Source organism: Colletotrichum scovillei, assembly GCF_011075155.1.
Source record: "Colletotrichum scovillei strain TJNH1 chromosome Unknown Contig00009, whole genome shotgun sequence".
In the NCBI taxonomy this organism is placed as follows: domain Eukaryota; kingdom Fungi; phylum Ascomycota; class Sordariomycetes; order Glomerellales; family Glomerellaceae; genus Colletotrichum; species Colletotrichum scovillei.
The window spans coordinates 2,830,581-2,848,329 of NW_023336267.1; the positions used below are offsets into that span (position 1 = coordinate 2,830,581).

At 54.2% G+C, this 17,749-nt stretch overlaps 5 protein-coding genes across 5 annotated transcripts; 2 read left to right on the forward strand and 3 right to left on the reverse strand.

The window, feature by feature from the left end:
• Positions 1 to 74: 74 nt before the first annotated feature.
• HER10_EVM0012910 (HIT zinc finger) lies at positions 75 to 1,583 on the forward strand (the record flags this gene model as incomplete). The annotated part of the gene is made up of 1 exon (XM_035482288.1): positions 75 to 1,583. One exon carries the CDS (start codon positions 75 to 77, stop codon positions 1,581 to 1,583), a length of 1,509 nt encoding a protein of 502 aa, XP_035330259.1.
• Positions 1,584 to 1,896: 313 nt separating this feature from the next.
• Positions 1,897 to 4,481, reverse strand: HER10_EVM0000263 (CFEM domain-containing protein). The gene is made up of 4 exons (XM_035482826.1): positions 3,373 to 4,481; positions 3,074 to 3,254; positions 2,462 to 3,012; positions 1,897 to 2,402 (listed from the first exon to the last, which is right to left on the reverse strand). Exons 1-4 carry the CDS (start codon positions 3,436 to 3,438, stop codon positions 2,334 to 2,336), a joined length of 867 nt encoding a protein of 288 aa, XP_035328739.1. The 5' UTR covers positions 3,439 to 4,481; the 3' UTR covers positions 1,897 to 2,333.
• Positions 4,482 to 9,321: 4,840 nt separating this feature from the next.
• HER10_EVM0011897 (ribonucleotide reductase) lies at positions 9,322 to 12,798 on the reverse strand. The gene is made up of 4 exons (XM_035481310.1): positions 12,344 to 12,798; positions 12,132 to 12,289; positions 9,598 to 12,067; positions 9,322 to 9,543 (listed from the first exon to the last, which is right to left on the reverse strand). The coding sequence occupies exons 1-4, from the start codon at positions 12,360 to 12,362 to the stop codon at positions 9,500 to 9,502; spliced, it is 2,691 nt and encodes an 896-aa protein (XP_035330149.1). The 5' UTR covers positions 12,363 to 12,798; the 3' UTR covers positions 9,322 to 9,499.
• Positions 12,799 to 13,318: 520 nt separating this feature from the next.
• HER10_EVM0001582 (TatD family hydrolase) lies at positions 13,319 to 14,808 on the forward strand. The gene is made up of 3 exons (XM_035471326.1): positions 13,319 to 13,544; positions 13,609 to 13,786; positions 13,845 to 14,808. The coding sequence occupies exons 1-3, from the start codon at positions 13,389 to 13,391 to the stop codon at positions 14,771 to 14,773; spliced, it is 1,263 nt and encodes a 420-aa protein (XP_035328892.1). The 5' UTR covers positions 13,319 to 13,388; the 3' UTR covers positions 14,774 to 14,808.
• Positions 14,809 to 14,828: 20 nt separating this feature from the next.
• Positions 14,829 to 17,253, reverse strand: HER10_EVM0010137 (uncharacterized protein). The gene has a single exon (XM_035479606.1). It carries the CDS (start codon positions 16,357 to 16,359, stop codon positions 14,908 to 14,910), a length of 1,452 nt encoding a protein of 483 aa, XP_035329943.1. The 5' UTR covers positions 16,360 to 17,253; the 3' UTR covers positions 14,829 to 14,907.
• Between the last annotated feature and the right edge of the window lie 496 nt (positions 17,254 to 17,749).

Genomic DNA, 17,749 nt, shown 5'->3' on the forward strand with positions numbered 1-17,749 from the left:
TTAGTTCAATTCTTGATTTCCTCTGTTATCTATTGTCCATTTCCACAACCGCAAACACGCACACGAAAGCGGCCATGGCCGACCCCCTCCTCACAAGCCTTTGCGCCATCTGCCACATCGAGCCCCCCAAATACAAGTGCCCACGATGCACCCTCCAAACCTGCTCCCTGACCTGCACGAAGCGCCACAAGTCCTGGTCCCAGTGTAACGGCATCCGCGACGCGACGGCCTACATCCCGCCCTCGAAGCTAAAGACCGCCGCGGGCGTCGACCACGACTTCAACTTTCTTTCGGGCATCGAGCGCGCCGTCCAGCGCTCCGAAAAGGAGATCGTCGAGGAGCGGCACCTCCTGAAACCCGAGGACCTGCGGCCGGTCGAGGTGCGCAGCGTGCAATGGAAGACGGGCCGCGATGGGCGCAAGAAGAGAGTCATGGTCACCGAGGTCCTGCGGGGGGATAGCGGCCCAGGAGGCGCGCGGTATGAGGCGCTCTCCAGCATACCCTTTAAGAAGAGGTTGGCTACGTTTGGGATCCTGCTGAAGCGTGCGCCGGTGGGAATGGTCAGACAGAAGGAGAACGGGACCAACTTCAGCAAAGCCTCTGGCAGAATCAATTGGCAGGTTGAATGGCTTCTCACTTCGTCCACAGACACAAAGGCACCATCACAACAGCAGAAGAGCGTGGGGAACACCAGTACAGCAACGACAAAGAGGGTACTAGCCAAGGCGCTTGACGACATGCCGCTCTACAAGGCCTTCGTCACGGGGCAGAAATCGTTCCACGACGAGCAGGCCAGAAAGGAACAGCAACGCCAGCAGCCACCAGACGACGACGACGACGAGACTCAGGAAGCCAATATTCAAATCGGCGGCCCCGGCCGAAACAAGAAGCGCCGCAAGAACCAACACAAACCAGGCCAGTCCATCGCCACGGCCCAAGACACGGAGACGGGAGCCTGGCACCCCGGCCGATTCTTCATGCAGTCCACTCCGCGCAGTACCTGGGCTTCTCACACCGGCGTCCAGCCATTCACGGGCACAACGGAGGAGGAAGAGGCGCAAAAGACGAGGTACAGGTTCTACGTCGCGGGTACGACCTCCTTGGCGACGGCAGCCACTGGCAAGACGGTCGTCCACCCCGTAGAGGCAACGACGCCCCTCGGCGAGGCCCTGCGCGACATGACGGTGCCGGAGTTCCCTACAATCTACGTAGTTGAAGCTGGAGCGGGCCTACCGGCGACCTTACTGCCGGAACCGAAGCCGATGCGCCTCATTCCCAAACGGAAGCACGAGAGCAACGGTAGAAGGGCAGACGGCGGCGGCGGCAAGGCCAAGAGACCTCGCAAGAACCTGGAAGATGGCGAGCTGCCGAGTGACGGGGACGACAGTGGTGGTGATCTTGCCGACGCCGACGTTGATAGGTTCGCGGCCGCCATCGACCAGATCATTGCCGAGCAAAGTCTGGGCGAGGAAGAAGACGACAGCACGACGAGTAGCTCCGGCTCATCGGATTCGGAGAGCGACGAAGGGGTCAGCGCCAGCCTCGCTGCCAAGTTGGCACTGTTGAAGAAGAGAGCGGCGTGAGATGGACCATTGTACAATATCACCTTATACGTAGAAGACCATGATACCCTCAAGGCCCTGCATACGGCCTTTGTATATCAATGACGTGCAACAAACAATATACTTGCGGCACTATTAAATACTGTTCCCATGGTATAAGCATAAATATTTTGGGAAGACGTGACAGACTTCTGCAGGGGGGAGGGGGGGGATCCTTGATTTCCCAGAGATATCATAGTATGGATCGCGACATCGTAAACATCAAGTCACTATAGCCAGGCGTAACCAATATCACGAAGGCGCCATGCATCATCACTTGTTGATTTCAACAGAATGGCGGAAAAATGTGTTACTACTTTTGGACAGACGTTGCCCCCAACTACCTCACCACCACCATTTTACGGCCAAATGCCTACGATGTGCCTATGATGGCCACCAAAACCACATTGGATATCAGTCCGTCAAGTCATTACGTCCCTTGTGTAAAGCCATTTGTATCATCAAACCATTGTTAATTGCCGTCCGAAAATCGACAGCCCAGAACTCGTTGTGCCTGATTGACCCTCCAGAAAAATTCCGAATCGTCCTTGTTCCACACCTCATCTTCCCTGTCCATTTCACTAAAATGAGCCCGTCACAACCGTGTCGTGTCAAGTCGAAATTGGTAGAAGGCGAGGATGAATCCGGATGTCGAAACCAAGATTATGGGTCCAGACGGGTATTTACCGCAACTTAGAAAAGCAAGTACATCGTCATCTGAGCGAAAGGCGCTTAGATGAACATGGCGGCAAAGCCAGCGGCAGCCAGGAAGCCGGCAACCGGGACAGCAGTCTGCTTGGCCTAGAGAAAGATGTTAGTTTTGTGTGTAGAGTAAGGTAGACAGGTAGTCAGGAACTTACAAGGCCGCTGGAGCTGGAGCTGGCAGCGGTGCCAGTGGCAGAACCGGAAGCAGAGCCAGAGGAGCCGCCAGTGGTGGTGGTGGCACCAGTAGCCTCGCTAGCCTGGCTGGAGAGAGCGCTGGAAGCCTCGCCTCCAGTGAGGGAGGAAAGGACAGTGGTCGAGCCGATGGTGGAGGTGATGACACTGCCATCAGAGGTGATGGTGCTAACAATAGGCTCGGTAGTGACAGCGGTCTGGGGAAGGGAGGTGGCACCGGGGACACCGCCAACACCGAAGAGGGTGGTCTCGCCAGTGGAAGTGATGGTGGACTCGCCGCTGGTAATGACAGTGGTGAAGGTGGATGTGGAAACCGGGCTAGGGGTCGCAGACTCGCCGCCACCAGAGGCAGCACCGGTGAGGGTGGTAACACCAAGGAGAGTGGTGAGAGTGCTGCCACCAGAGGTGATCTCAGAGAAGATCGAGGAAACGACCGGAACAGCGGTGGCAGTAACGGTGCCAGTAGGCTGAGTGACAGTGGCACCAGGGATGACGGTGACAACGACACCGGCCTCTGATATAGTTGTTAGTGGGTTCACATCAAGCTTGACATTGCCGGGAAGAGCAGAACTTACGGCGGCAGAGCTCAATACCAGAGGCGACAGCGGCCTCAGCGTCAGAAGACTGAGCGCAGCTCTGGAAAGAGCAGTCGCGAATGCCATAGGCGAAGTTGGGGTTGCGGCAGAGGCAGGCGTTGTCGCCAGCGGTGCAGCCCAGGTCAGAGGCGAGACCCTGCATGGCGGAGATACAGCCAGTCTGTTGATCGAGTTAGAATCACGTATGCTTCAAGACGGTGAAGAATGAGCATCTGAGAATGGAAAGTCCATGTGACTGGATTATCCATGTTCACAGCTGAGGGAGGAAATTTACTTACGCCACAGGCGCCCTGAGCCATGGCACCAGAAAGAAGGCCAGCACCGAGGATGATGGAAGACTTCATTGTGAATGATTGTTGATGGGTTCTGTAAGACTGAAGAGTGAGTCGTTTGCGAGAACAAAGTCGGCAATGAAGGACCTGGAGGTGGAATATTAGCAGAGCTCGGATTTTCGCAATCGAACCAGAACAAAAATAAGATAACCGTGAGGAGAGGTAATCCGCAAAAGCAGTCAATGAACAAAATTACCTGGCGACAAAGAGCGTGCGTGGGCTTGGAAAGAAAGGCTAAAAGATTGTTTGCGATGGTGAAGAACGAAAAAGGTGGTGTGGTGAAGAGGGAGGAGAGACAACTTTGTGGGTGGGTGGAAGGGGAAAAGGAAGGCCACGAGACGGTGAGCGGCAGGTGGTGAAGGAAATGAGTGTTACGCAAATTTGGGAAGCTGCGCCTGGGGGAAGGTGTGGTGTAACTGGGGAAAGACCGAGGCAGGTCCAAGGTCGCACAAGACGAGTAAACAAACTGACAGTGAAATGTTGATGTTCCGTTTTTCGTGTACTTGAAGAACTGAACAGGCAAAGGTGGAAATCTGAAGCAAGCAGCTTGTGGCAGGGGAGTAGGAGAAAGTGAAGCCAGCGCAAAAAGAAGAAAATGAAGACTCGTGATATCAGAGATATCGGGGATATATCAACTTACCTACGATTGATATTGATGTCAAGGTTGTCGAGGCTGTTGGAAGCGTGCTTGTGAGTATTTCGCAGTGGTGGAGCGAAAGTGTGTGATTGTGTGAGTTGACGATGGAAGAGTGTTGGTGGAGAGAAGTTTGTTGTTACTCGAGGTGAGGCGAGCTGAGGTGAGGTGTCTCGGTGGATGGGCTGGGGGAGATATTATTCGAGAGTGCCGTAGGTAGGTAAACAATTGGAATGTCACGTGGAGCGCTGAGTATTAGAGTAGAGTACCTTAATTGAAGGACAGAGGGCAGGAACGCGGAAGGTAAAGGGAGTGCCTTCCCGTTTATAAGTCAATCGGGAGAAGAAGGTGCGGGATGGCAGTTGGGCACGACGTACGAACCCGGTGCCGTGCCTTCCTACCTTACCTAAGGTACGAATACTTGGCTACGTCGCTACCTACCTTACCCTGTAGACCTGAATTCATGGGCAGGCCTTATTTCCTAGCCACCACCTATTCGATTTTCGAACCATTGGACAAGGTACCTTAACTTGGCCTGGCCGACGGGAACCCGGCCTTAGCATGCAGAGCATCTGCGGTGAACTGCGAGGTGGGCTTTCCCGTCGATCAACGTTGGATTGTTTGATACCCGGATTTTTGGAGAACCATGTCATTTCGGCTGCCCCAACTTTAGTCGGCTTTGCCTCTCACGCTTGTCCTGACGTTGACATGCCGCTAGCCAGCAAATGAGAAGCCACCCGGAGCTAAGATGGTCAAGTCGATGTGGGTATCTGATGTGGAATTCATCTATCTTCCAGGTTAGTACTGCAGCAAAAGTGGCGCCAGGTTGGTGTTCGAAGCTCAAGCTCGGCCCCAAGCAATGGAAGCTCTCTCGTTGCTCCACGCCCGTCGCCGGCAACTCCAGCACCAAAAGTCAACACAAGAAAAAACCCTGCTTGGATCCTAAGCCACAAACCCAAAGCTGCATCTTGATCCTCTTGGGCTTACCGAGACCCGAAAGTTGTCGGCCCGGTGGCTGGAATCTCAGCTAAGACCGACCACGCTTGCATGCTCTTGTCAGGAGGCAAGCTGAATTCTCTTTGTGAACAGCGAGTCGCGCGCAAACAGCCTGAAGAGTGAAATTGGCTCCCGGCAAAGTGCCCCTCGAGTAAATTGTAATATCCCAAGAGACCAATCTTGGGGGCCAGCGCGGGCTAGATCTCGCAACGAGATGAGAGATGCGACCTACTTTCGGGGTTGAAATGCGATGTTAACCAGGATATGCTTGATGTAACCCTCCTGCCGCCTGCAAGCGTCTACGAATACAGAGTCCGTACCTCACCTCCCCTCAGTCGGGAGATTTAACCCCCGTCCCAAGCTCTCAGGTTCCAGTAAGTAAAGAAACGACCTAGTGCCATGTGGTATCGTTCGACCTGAGCTCTGACGCACCTTTGACTCCATCCCTTCCGCTGCAACGCTGTCAAACACTGCCAAACTAAGGCAAGAAGGCTGGGGGACGTGCGAACCTGCAGGCTAAGGCAACGGATGCGATGTCAAGAAAAAAAAAAAACACCTTCCCGTTGGAACCGTGCCCAGCAACCAGAACCTCTATCTACATCACCACAGTATGGGTCCATGGATGATGGGAGGCTCTACCGCTACCTCTTTCCTTATCGGAAGCCTGGGTTCACAATTCAAGCGAACTGCGAGACATGGGAAGGGGGTTTGTTTGCTGAATTCGAACCCTGCCTCCCAAGATACCCATGCCAACCTGCTTTTTGCAGCACTAACGAGGCAGGAGGCAAGGTCTGTTTCTCAATGCGACAATCAAGCTTCTGGGGCCAGAAATGAGGAACAGGAAACAGGGACTCGGGGTGGAAAGCTCGAAACAAACTCCGGGGCCCCCATAAGCGAGGAAGCTGGGAGGTAGCCGGAGAAGCTCGCATCTACCTCACTGTAAGGTACAGTACGGATACATGTGCGACGCGCAAGCAATCGTAGTCTGCATCTGCCACGTGAAGCTGACTTCGGTCATCTTGCATCATGATGGCCTTGATTTGGGAGGAGTACACCGCCCGACGCTTGGCCTCTCGTCATGCTAGAAAGAGGCAGCCGGAAGTCGGCAGCATGATAGCTTCTACATTGACCGTTAGTGACGAAGGTTGACAGCAGAAGAAAAATCATCGTGGGCAGACAGATCCCGCCGGGCCATTAGTGACTGACGGGGGGAGTTGCAGTCACTCACGGCTGGAAACAAGGAAAAAAAAAGTGCTAGCTGGCAAGGTCTGGGGCGGACGTGGTTGCGTGGCTATCGCAGTACCAAGCGGGATGAGGTCAATCGAATGCACGTCGACGCGTCCGATTCGCCAATGACCCCCGGGAGCCCTCTGTTGTGGCGCCGTGGCGCTCCACTCTGTGTACTCGGATATTTGATTGGGCAGGTTCGGCAAAAAGGGAAAGGACGAGGAGGGAAGGAGACAGGGGTTGAGCTTCCTACCTTATGCCTGGGGGTTCGGGGATTCAGAGTCAATTCCCACATACCAACGACTTCTCCCACACTTTCTTTCTCCATCATTCATTTGTTCATGCTTTTGCGCCGGATGCCACGAGACACTCAATTGCTTCCCTTTTGTGCCAGAACTCATCGTGAACTAAACTATAGCTCATAGAGCGTGTTGCTGTTTTCCTCTGACAATGACAAGAATTGTCTCGTCTGACGTTGGAGCGCATATTGAACTCCCAAAGCAAGCTCTTCTGCCAACGAAAACGACCAACATGTCTATTGTCATGGTGACCGCCAGCTTCCACACTTTGCACCACACTACCTCTCAATAGAGCGTCGGCGGCGTGGTGGGACCTGGAGATCAGTACCCTTCTACGCAGTAGCCTCGAGACCAGCTCTGCATCGCTCTGCATCGCCCTTTCAGCGTCGGCACACCCGTCAGGTCCCCGTCCCACCAACACCGCCATTCGCTTCCCCAACGTTACGCTCCCGCCCTGGCCCACGCCAGGGGCTGGTCGTTGCCAAGGCCCTTGGGCGAATCTTGTCGGCACTGGACCCATCCCTCAGCTTGCCAAGGGTTGGTCCCGCATCCAGAGGCAGCCCCCCTTACTCGATGAGCTTTTTCCAACTTTCCACGCTAGGCCACCCACGGGCCACAGTACTTGACCTTGAGGAGAGAAACAAGCAAATCTCTGCTTCTAGCCAACCGCTGCGGGGAGGGGAGGTCGCGTCGAGAGACAGGACGGGGGTAGCAATCTCGTGGTAGACGTTCCGAGACATTAGAGATGAAGCACCAAGATTTCACGCTGGTCTGCGCGCATCGCAATCAGATTAGGTCGACCAAGGATGCGTTGAGAGCTTGAGATCGGTCAACCGGAAAGTCGGCCCTCAAGGTTGAACACGTCCTTGTCGCGCTATTGCTGGACCGGCCGCTTTCTGGAGCCACGATGAGAAAAGCTTCTGACGTATTACTCTTCGATGGCCGATCCACAAAATACCTTATCGCCGCGACTCACCTGACGACGGCCCGAACAGTCGAACTACACCAGCCACCCACTTGACGGACTCTCAAAGAGGCGTCACGGCCTCGCCCGGTGATCTTGACCGAGTGTCCTTCTCGATCTATCAGAAAAAAGTCAGTGCCTTTTGCAGATCCTGCGTATCGGTGCTGGAAATCGCAATTGGATTCCATCAAAGCCCCTGTCATCCGGACTTTGCTCTCCTGGAAGCGAATGTGCAACGCGGAACAAGAGAACGTGACATCCCTGCCGACTCGTGAACCACTGACAATCCATGCAGTGATCGGTGCGTTCCCCCTCAAATGCCTGCCTCGCGAAACGCGTACCATCCGTGCCCTTCCATCCAAACACCTCCTCGAATATATAGGTCTTCAATCACCAGGTCACCTACATAGGCAGACAGCCGCCCCCGCCCCTTTCTCGTGTCATGTAGAAGGGCGTGAACGTTGTGTTGTCCGTCGAGTGGCATGACGCGGGTAGCCGAGAATAGTGTGAAACAAACAAGAAATAGCAAAACTGCGACGCCGCCAAGAGCAGCACCACGGTGCCGTGAGGGCAAATATCACGAGAATTGCAACATGGCCAAGGTCCGAGATTCTCAGCCGATGGCCGTAGGAATTGCCGCTTGTTTTCTGGCACACGTGTGCATCTGCTGCTGTGTAGGTAGTTGAGAAGAGAGGGCCAGTCTACTTGTGAGAACTGTTGACATTGTCGGACATTTGTGGAAGGGCCGAAGACTTTCTCTGGTGTTTTCACAAGAAAGACCATTGCAATGGGAATAGCAATGATCAATTCCCCATCAACTCGTCACTCTGCCTTCATCATTGTCCCCAGTAGAGTATATACATTCGGCAAAGGATCGACGAGATGAATGGTCTCAGTCCGAGAAAGAAAGAAAAACACAATGCGCGACTCCGCGAACGAATCAGTGTCCGCCCATCTGTCTTCGACCCATTCCATCGGGCCGCGTATGTGTGTGGATGAATAACCAATTCGACTGGAAGCACAATAGCGATGGACCGTCATTACGGTATCATCACTCTTGTGACGAGCAAAAGCCGTTTGTTCGCTTCGATTGATGCCTACACGATCCGCACCCATGCGACCCGTCCTTGCGGCCACGACCTTCATCTCGTCAACTTCCAATGACCATTTGATTACATGGGACCAACGTGTACACGTACGCATACATGTGTAAGTGTAAGTGTAAGAGTAAGAGTAAGAGAGAGAATGTGTGTGGCAGCCTTGCACAGCTGAGAGGCCAGACACACGGCTGATGTTGTCATGATCGGCTCCGGCATGTTTTCCCCGCGCGCATGCGTTTGTCTGAGCTCAGGTAGCACAACGTATAGGAACCCGACGTACAAGACGGAACTTGTCATTTGCGGGAGGGAAAGTTCTGGTCCGGCCAATGTCAGCTCATATTGTCTGTCTTATTATACATTGCGGGGGTATAGGCCGCCTTCTACTGATCGGGAATGGGCCAAGCTTTGGGGGAACGCCGAATCAATTGTTGAGTGCGAATTCACTAGATTGCAGGTTCGCAAGTCGCGTAGCTGACGAGTATGAGTAACAATTATACTACTGCTGAAAGGACTTGTGACCAAACCAAGTTTTCTTCCCAACGCCGTGATCTGTGTGCAACAGTCAAAATCCTAGCATCGGAACCGTCGAGCCCTCTGGGCCGCGGAAGAGCATCTAAAGACCAGAACCTCTCGTAGGCAGCCCATACGAGAAAGCAGAAAGGGTAGCCTTGCCCAGCGCGTTGTACGACAAAACAAATACAAATGGGGTGTCAATGACCAATACCACCCATGAGCCCGAAACATAAAACTATTACCAACGTGATCCCATACTAAAATGCCCCGAACCCCATAATATGCCATCAACGTGTGTCATCAGCCGTCAAATCCATCACTACTTCATCTACAGCGTTCTTCAGCCGCTGCACATGATGCAGGACTCGGGGTTTTCGATACTGCCTTGAGGGGAGTTAGTAAGTGCCATAGGGAATGGACTCATGTGGGGTAACTTACAGGCAAGCACAGCCTCGGAGTAGATATCCAACTCTCTCTCCTTGCTCTCCTCGGTCTTGTCCTCAGCATCGGGGGTCTTGCTGCCGGAGACGGGCAGCTCCTCAATCTTGAGAGTCTCAGCGGGCTCAGTGGGAAGCGCGCGAGGACTGTCACCCTCGGCGACATCGGCAGTGAAGTTGTCAGGCTTCTGAGCCGGGGCAGTTCTGGGAGGAGGAGGGGTGACGCTGGGGGTAGGGATGCCAGTATCCTGAGCAGAAGAAGAGTCCTTCTTTGCGTACATGGGTCTAGGGACGTTCACGACAGGGGCGGCGACGTGGCCAGGAGGAGGCGCACGCTTCTTGAGAGCCTTGCCGACGGCGGCGTCAGCGATCTTGAGCGCCTCTTGGTCGACGGTGAACTGAATAGGGGCAGAAGCTGCCTGCGTACGCAGGTAGTACATGCCCGTCTTGAGACCAAGCTTCCAGCCGGCGAAGTGCATACTGGTGATCTTGCCCATTGTCGGGTCCTTCATGTGGATGTTAAGGGACTGGGACTGGTCGATGAAGGCACCACGGTCGGCAGCCATCTGAACAACGGTGCGCTGGGAGATCTCCCAAACGGTCTTGTACAGAGCCTTGACCTCAGCGGGAATGTTGGGGATGTTCTGGATAGAACCGTTCTCGGCGATGATACGGTTCTTCATGGCATCGGACCACAGGCCCATGTCGACGAGATCCTTCAACAACCAGGGGTTGACAACCTGGAACTCGCCGGCAAGAACACGACGTTGGTAGATGTTGGAGGTGTAGGGCTCGAAGCACTCGTTGTTGCCCAAGATCTGCGAAGTGGAGGCAGTAGGCATGGGAGCAACGAGCAAACTGTTGCGCACACCGTGCTCCTTGATCTGCTCCTTCAGTGAGTCCCAATCCCAGAGGTCAGAGGGCTTGACATTCCACATGTCGTACTGGAGGATACCCTGGGAGATAGGGGAGCCCTCGTACGTGGAGTAGGTGCCCTCCTCCTTGGCCAGCTGAACAGACATGGTAAGAGCAGCGTGGTAGATGGTCTCGAAGATCTTCTTGTTGAGATCACGGGCCTCAGGAGACTCGAAAGGCATGCGAAGGGCGAGGAAAGCATCAGCAAGACCCTGGACACCAAGACCAATGGGGCGGTGACGCATGTTGCTGTTGCGAGCCTCGGGAACGGGGTAGTGGTTGACATCAATGATCTTGTTCAAGTTGCGAACAACGACCTGAGTAACCTCGTGAAGCTTCTGGAAGTCGTAGACACCATCGTTGTAGTCAACGAAGGTGGGCAGAGCAAGGGAAGCCAAGTTGCAGACAGCGACCTCATCGGGTGCGCAGTACTCAATGATCTCAGTGCAAAGGTTGGAGCTGCGGATAGTTCCGAGGTTCTTCTGGTTGCTCTTGCGGTTGGCAGCATCCTTGTAAAGCATGAAGGGGTTGCCAGTCTCGGTCTGAGCCTCGAGGATGGCATACCAAAGCTTCTGGGCCTTGATGGTCTTGCGACCCTTGCCCTCGCGCTCGTACTTCTCGTACAAGGCCTCGAACTCCTCGCCATAGCAGTCAGCCAGGCCAGGGCACTCATTGGGGCACATGAGGGTCCAGTCGGCGTTCTTCTCGACTCTCTTCATGAACAGATCGGGGATCCAGAGAGCGAGGAAAAGGTCACGGGCACGGACCTCCTCCTTGCCATGGTTCTTGCGCAAGTCCATGAACTCGAAGACGTCGGCGTGCCACGGCTCAAGGTAAATAGCGAAAGCGCCAGGACGCTTGTTGCCACCCTGGTCGACGTAGCGAGCAGTGTTGTTAAAGACACGAAGCATGGGAATGACACCGTTCGAGGTGCCGTTGGTGCCGGCAATATAGGAGCCAGTGGCACGAATACGGTGAGCGTTGAGACCAATGCCACCAGCCATCTTGGAGATCATGGCGCAGGTCTTGAGGGTGTCGTAGATACCCTCAATAGAGTCTTCCTTCATGTCGACGAGGAAGCATGAAGACAGCTGGCACTGAGGGGTACCAGCGTTGAAGAGTGTGGGGGAGGCATGGGTGAAGAACTTGCTGGACATGAGGTTGTAGGTCTCGATGACGCGCTCGACGTTATCACCCCAGATGCCGACTGCAACACGCATGATCATGTGCTGGGGTCTCTCGGCAATCTTGCCATCAAGCTTGAGCAGGTATGATCTCTCCAGGGTCTTGAAGCCGAAGTATTGGTAGTTGAAGTCGCGGTCGTAGACAATGGCAGAATCGAGCTCTTCCTTGTGTCTCATGACGGCATCGTATGTCTCCTTGGCAATCATGGGAGACGCCCTGTTGTTTCTGGGGTTGACATAGTGGTAGAGGTCGCTAATGACCGAAGACCATTGCTTCTTTGTCTGCTTGTGGAGGTTGGAGACGGCTATGCGGGCAGCGAGGATGGCATAGTCGGGGTGGGTGACAGTCATGTATGCGGCAGTCTCGGCGGCCTGTTCATGAAATTGTTAACACCCGGTACTCGGGGGGGGAGAGTTGGAGGAGAGCAGTGTTTACCAAGTCATCAAGCTGCACAGTCGTGACACCACCGTAGACACCGGAAATAACCTTTTGGGTGATGGCAACCGGGTCAACGTGGTCCATGTCGAGGCCATAGCATAGCCTGGACACTCTAGCAGTGATCTTGTCGAACTGGACGCGCTCCTGGCGCCCGTCTGCGTCCAATTAGTGTCGTGAGCGACCACTTAACGCGTCTGAGCAGTACATACCGCGCTTCCTCACGAACATGGTGCCTGAGTTCGGCTGTGAGGTTATGGGAGACGGGGGTTATTGGGTCGTCTCGCGGGAGACGTAGGAACACTCGAGAGCAAGAAGACGAAGATGAATTGCTGTAGAAGAGAGAGAGGGTATCAAGAGCACCAAGAATTAGAATTGTAATGGTGCTAGAAGAAGTTGCGTCAAGAGTGTTTGGGTTGTGGGAGGTTGAGAAAGGAATAGAAAGATGCCGGGAGGTGCTGCAGATACTTATGGCAGTGCCAATTCGCGTAGAAACGCGTCCACGGGTCTCAACGCCAAAGTGGACTTTAGCGCGACGAGGTAGGGGGGCAGGGGGGGCACGTCAAGGCATCAATAATAAATTGGCTGGCAAAACGCCGCAAAAGTGGTTTTCTGGCCTTGTAGTCTAGGCATCTCCGCCCGTGCCCCTCGGTTCACGTTCGCATCCCCGAGCCAACACTTGCCTGGAACACAATGGACGACTGTAAAAAGAACGGACAATCTCAATCTCACAGCTGGCAACCACTGGACTTGACTAATGCTAAGGTACGTACGACTGACTGGCTTGGAAATCAAGTCTGACAACAACTCCACTGTGGATGGATTATTGTTTGTCTCTTCCCATTCTTCTCACTTCCCATCTGACGCGGGTTGCCGTTTGCAACGAGAAATGACTTCACACTCGTCCCAGGGAACTGTCCTGCTTGGAATGTACTCTGAACATCTTTAATTGATTTTACTCGCGTCAAACCGATTAGTCGGGTACAGTGCACGCGTTGACCCCTCCCCACCGTTTCAGCGCAGCGATGTGGTGGGTGGTGCACTTTAATGGATTTTTCTGTAGGCACTTTACGCGTGCACCACGTCACTTCATGGTGGGGGTTCCACTCCATCACGATGTCACGTGAGAGAGGCCAAAATCAATTAAACAGCGTCAGTGAGATTGAGGCCAAACGACGTCACGACTATATCAATTGGCATTTTCCTGCCTCGAAGACATGAAGTTTTGAAGCTTGAAGACATCATTGCACATCATCCATGAGAGGATTCTCACCTCTGTTTCTCACCAGAGCACGGGCGCAAAAGTTGATTCAACCATTGCATAGAAGCTTTCTGCCCTCGCCATCACCCATAGTCACAATGGCCGCTCCTCCAGAGGCCTCTAAGCCGGCATACAAGCCCCGGTATATTGATGTGTGTAATTCATGCTCGTCAAAACTACACACGATTCAGCGTAATAACCTTCTAGTCTTGGTAGATTGGCATCAACTTGGCCGATCCCATCTTCAGAGGTTTGCACCATGGCAAGCAACGGCACCCTAACGACCTTGCCGGGGTCATCTCGAGAGCGAAGGAAGTCGGATGCACCAAGCTGATAGTCACGGGGTCCGACTTCACCAGCTCCAGAGATGCCCTGGACATTGCAAAAGACTACCGTGAGTCGAAAAAATGTGCATCTTACGTCAACCTGTCATTGACTTCGCGATAATGCAGCTGGTGTCGTGTATACGACGATCGGAATCCATCCCTGCAGCAGCGCAATCTTCAGCAGCTCGGACGATGCTGCAGAAGGCATTAACACGGATCCGGACCCCGAGAAGCCGATCTCCGAGCACCACGAGCCGGATCCGAAGAAGACGGAGGCCATCATAGCCGAGCTCCGTGACCTCGTCAACGAGTCGACCGCCTCCCACTCCGGCGTCGTCGCCTTTGGAGAGTTCGGGCTCGACTACGACCGCCTGCACTACTGCTCAAAGAAGGTTCAGATCCACGCCTTCGCAGCGCAGCTTGATCTCGTGCTCGAGACTAAGCCTCAGCTGCCCCTTTTCCTACACTCCAGAGCAGCACATGCGGACTTCGTCCGGTTACTCAAGGATAAGTTTGGGGACAAGCTCGAGAAGCTGGAAAAGGGCGGTGTTGTGCACAGCTTCACTGGTTCCATGGAGGAAGCCAAGGAATTGATGGATCTGGGCTTGTACATTGGCATCAATGGGTGCAGTTTCAAGACCGAGGAGAACTGTGAAGTCGTCAAGCAGATCGGCTTGGATAGGATGATGATTGAGACCGATGGCCCTTGGTGCGAAATTAGACCGAGCCATTTCGGCTACAAGTATCTCATTGAGAAGAAGCCGGAGGTCAACGGCACCGCTCAAGATGCTGCCAACGGGACTGCAACCCCAGAAGTCCCAGCCCAGAAGCCTCAGCCCAAGAAGAAGAATCAGAAGAAGGAACCTGAAGTGCCGGAGCGCTTCAAGGTCGTCAAGAAGGAGAAGTGGGAGGAAGGAGCCATGATCAAGGGCCGAAACGAGCCATGCATGATTGAGCGTGTAGCCAAAGCCGTGGCGGGTATCAAGGGAGTCGAGGTTGAGGACATTTGCGAAGCCGCTTGGAGAAATACTGTCAGGGTTTTCGGCGTAGAATAGAGCGTAGAGCACGGCATAGAACAATAGACCAGGAGACTTTCGAAGAAATCAATTGGGGGGGGTATCAAGATCATTGAAAGTACACGCGCAACGCAACGACTGCGGCCTACGATAGCCTCCTTTCAGAGAGGATTTCATATGCCAGAACCTTTATGGCCCCTGATCCGGCCATGCCGTACGGCCCCTACTGTGACACCTTCTTCCCCAGTCAACCATCCCGGCACTCGCTCTCCATCTATGATGCCGTTCTCCACAAGCTGCCGTATGCCCGCGAAGACATGTGATCCGTGCAATATCAGCTTGACGTTGGGGGCCCAAGCTGACGACTGTGTTCGGGTCCGATCTTCAGCACCTGACTCAGCTCGAGAGCTGTTGCTAGGAAAAGGATCCTCCATGACAATGTCTACTCGCTCGATACCCAGTCCATCATCGATTTTGGCCGTATCGCCGAATCTGGCCTGGGCACATAGACGAGCTCTCTTGTAAAACTTTTCGTCTGTCTCAGCGGCGCCAGCTTTCCGTTTGGAGTCCCTCTTTGCCGCCGAAGCCGAGGTGTCATCCGCTGAATCTTCCGACAGAGGCGGTGTTGGTAAGATGGTGTCAAGCGGTGAATCATTCTTCTTCTTGTCGGCATAAATGTCCCACCCGCCACCTGCCGCGTTCGTTCGGCCAACGCCTCTGGATTGCAACAGCGCATCGAGGTTCTTGGTCGTAATGTTTGTTGGTTTCAGCGTGTACCGTTCGCGCGGTCGAGAAAGCGCCTTCGGTATGCCTTCGACAACCAGGCTGCGGAAGCTTTTAGATTCGCTTGCTCCCAAAGACCCAACTGTCTGAGCTTTGGACAAATAGACGAACGGCGAGGCATCTGGAAAGGCGATGTATAATGTGCGTGAGCTATCGAGATCTGAGTCGGATTGCGTGAGACCAGTTCCGAGTTGAGTCATGCTCGTGCTGTAAGGAGACTCGATCATGAAGATGCGCAAGACGGAGAGGGTAAGCCCCTCGGGTCGATGAAAATGGAAGTGAGCTTTGACGTCGGGCAATACGTGGGACTGAAGGTTTTGGATGAACGTGGATGGGTGAAACCGGGGAAGGGTCAAAGACGCAGTGTCGACTTCTGGGGCCTGCTCTTCATCATCCACGTATGAAGCCTCTTTAAGAGGCATGATACGGTAGGCATTCCATTTCTGCGAGGTGGGGTGGTCTTGAAGGTATTGGGCATCTGCCAGCGCCATTTGGTATAGGGTTAGGCCATGACTCCAATCGCCGTCGGTGATGCGGTCAATGACCTCTCGTTTGGACCCTTTCCTGAACTGTAGATCCGCATAGGTGGTCCGTAGCTCTTCAACCGATGATGCCGGGGGGTAGAGGCCGTCACCATTATCCTCTTCGTCTAGTATAGGCGCGCATAGTGGTACATTCTCATCACTGAGCCATTCGAGGACCAGAGACAGTAAGGATGAACGCGATAAGCGGCCAAGAGCTTTTTGAACGGAAGAGTTGTTGGGCGGTAGTCGTACTGTCGACGACAAGCGTCCTGTAGTTGGGATTGAGAAGCGTGCCATGGCCGTCAAAACATTGCGCATAGGTGTAGAAAAATCTGGCAGTGTTTTGATGTGTCGCGAGTGCACTGCACTGCACTTTCCCCGTACCTTCGCGAGTGGGGGGGACGAGATATCGCGATGCTTGAGCCTCGGAGATGTCGTCAATCACCCCGGCAGCTGAGGCTGAAGTATCTTAAGCGGAGATGGGCACTATTGTTGGTCGTTGAATCGTTGTAGAGCAAAGACGCGTCGCGTATCCGTACCGCCAAAAGCTCACATGCAGTTATGGTGCACGGAGCACATGTTGCATACGGGGTCGGAGGGGCTTACCGCGAACAGGGGGACACGGGCCACAACGGAGGGGCACGGAGCAGTGGCTCTGTGGGCGGCAGACGTTAAGGTTGGACCAGGGGGAGGAAGGCAGTCCGCAGGGACGCTGACAGGATCTGAATGCTTAGGTAGGCAAGGCGAGACGGGTACGGGTTATGTGTGCCCGATCCGACCATGCGTGCCGGCGGGGCCTAAGGTAGAGAAGAGGCCGGCGGCCAAGGCACCCGTGGTACCCAGCCCGGAGCCTGCAAATGACGGGAGCAAGTTGCTGACAGTGGAGGCATACGGATTACGGAGTAGGGGATGTTGACGACGACATGGATGGCGGGGTTCACGATGTTCTGGGACCGAGATGTGCCTTACCTAAGGTACCTTGTGTAAGGTAAGGTATCGCACTTGAGATGGTTGGCATCAAACGTGCAAGCCCAGGGCGTGGGCAGCAAGAAAGACATGGGTAAACGGGCAGATTAGCAGCCAGCCAGCGGGGCCGTGGTCGCTCCCTGGCAGACGGCGGTCCTGGTCTGCGCGGTAAAGTCCCTGAAGCCTGAAGGAGAAAGGAATAGGTGCAGGATGCAGCGGCTGAGAGGCACGGTCGGGCCTACTTACCGAACATGGCCGGTGGCGCTTCCGAGGGTCGGAGGGGTTGGCAGTTGCTTAGAAATTCAGATTTAAGGGTCCTTTCACAAGGACGCTCCCACTGAAGGAGTGTAACAAGCCGTGGCACGATGCCATGCCCAGACGGCGCCAGAGGAAACACGGCAAGGTTGACACCAGAACCCGCGACCATGCCCAAACGAGACCAGCCGAGTCATGATGGACCCGGGTTCTCATCGTGAGCATCGAACAACGTGGTTGGGGGAAGTCGGGATTTGGGCAATTGGGACTGCTGCTGGTTATGTTGTGACTGTAGCGCGGGTATTGCATTTACCGCCGTTAATTAGTACCGAAGCATTAATAATCTTCCACGAGCGATGCAAGCCACAGCGTAAGTGGACTCATTTGTGCGCACAAAACTTAGAATCTGTGTAATAACGTTTCGTCAGTGGAATGTTTCTGGAACTCAATCCAAGAGAGGCCACATTGATTGACAGCGTCAGGATTT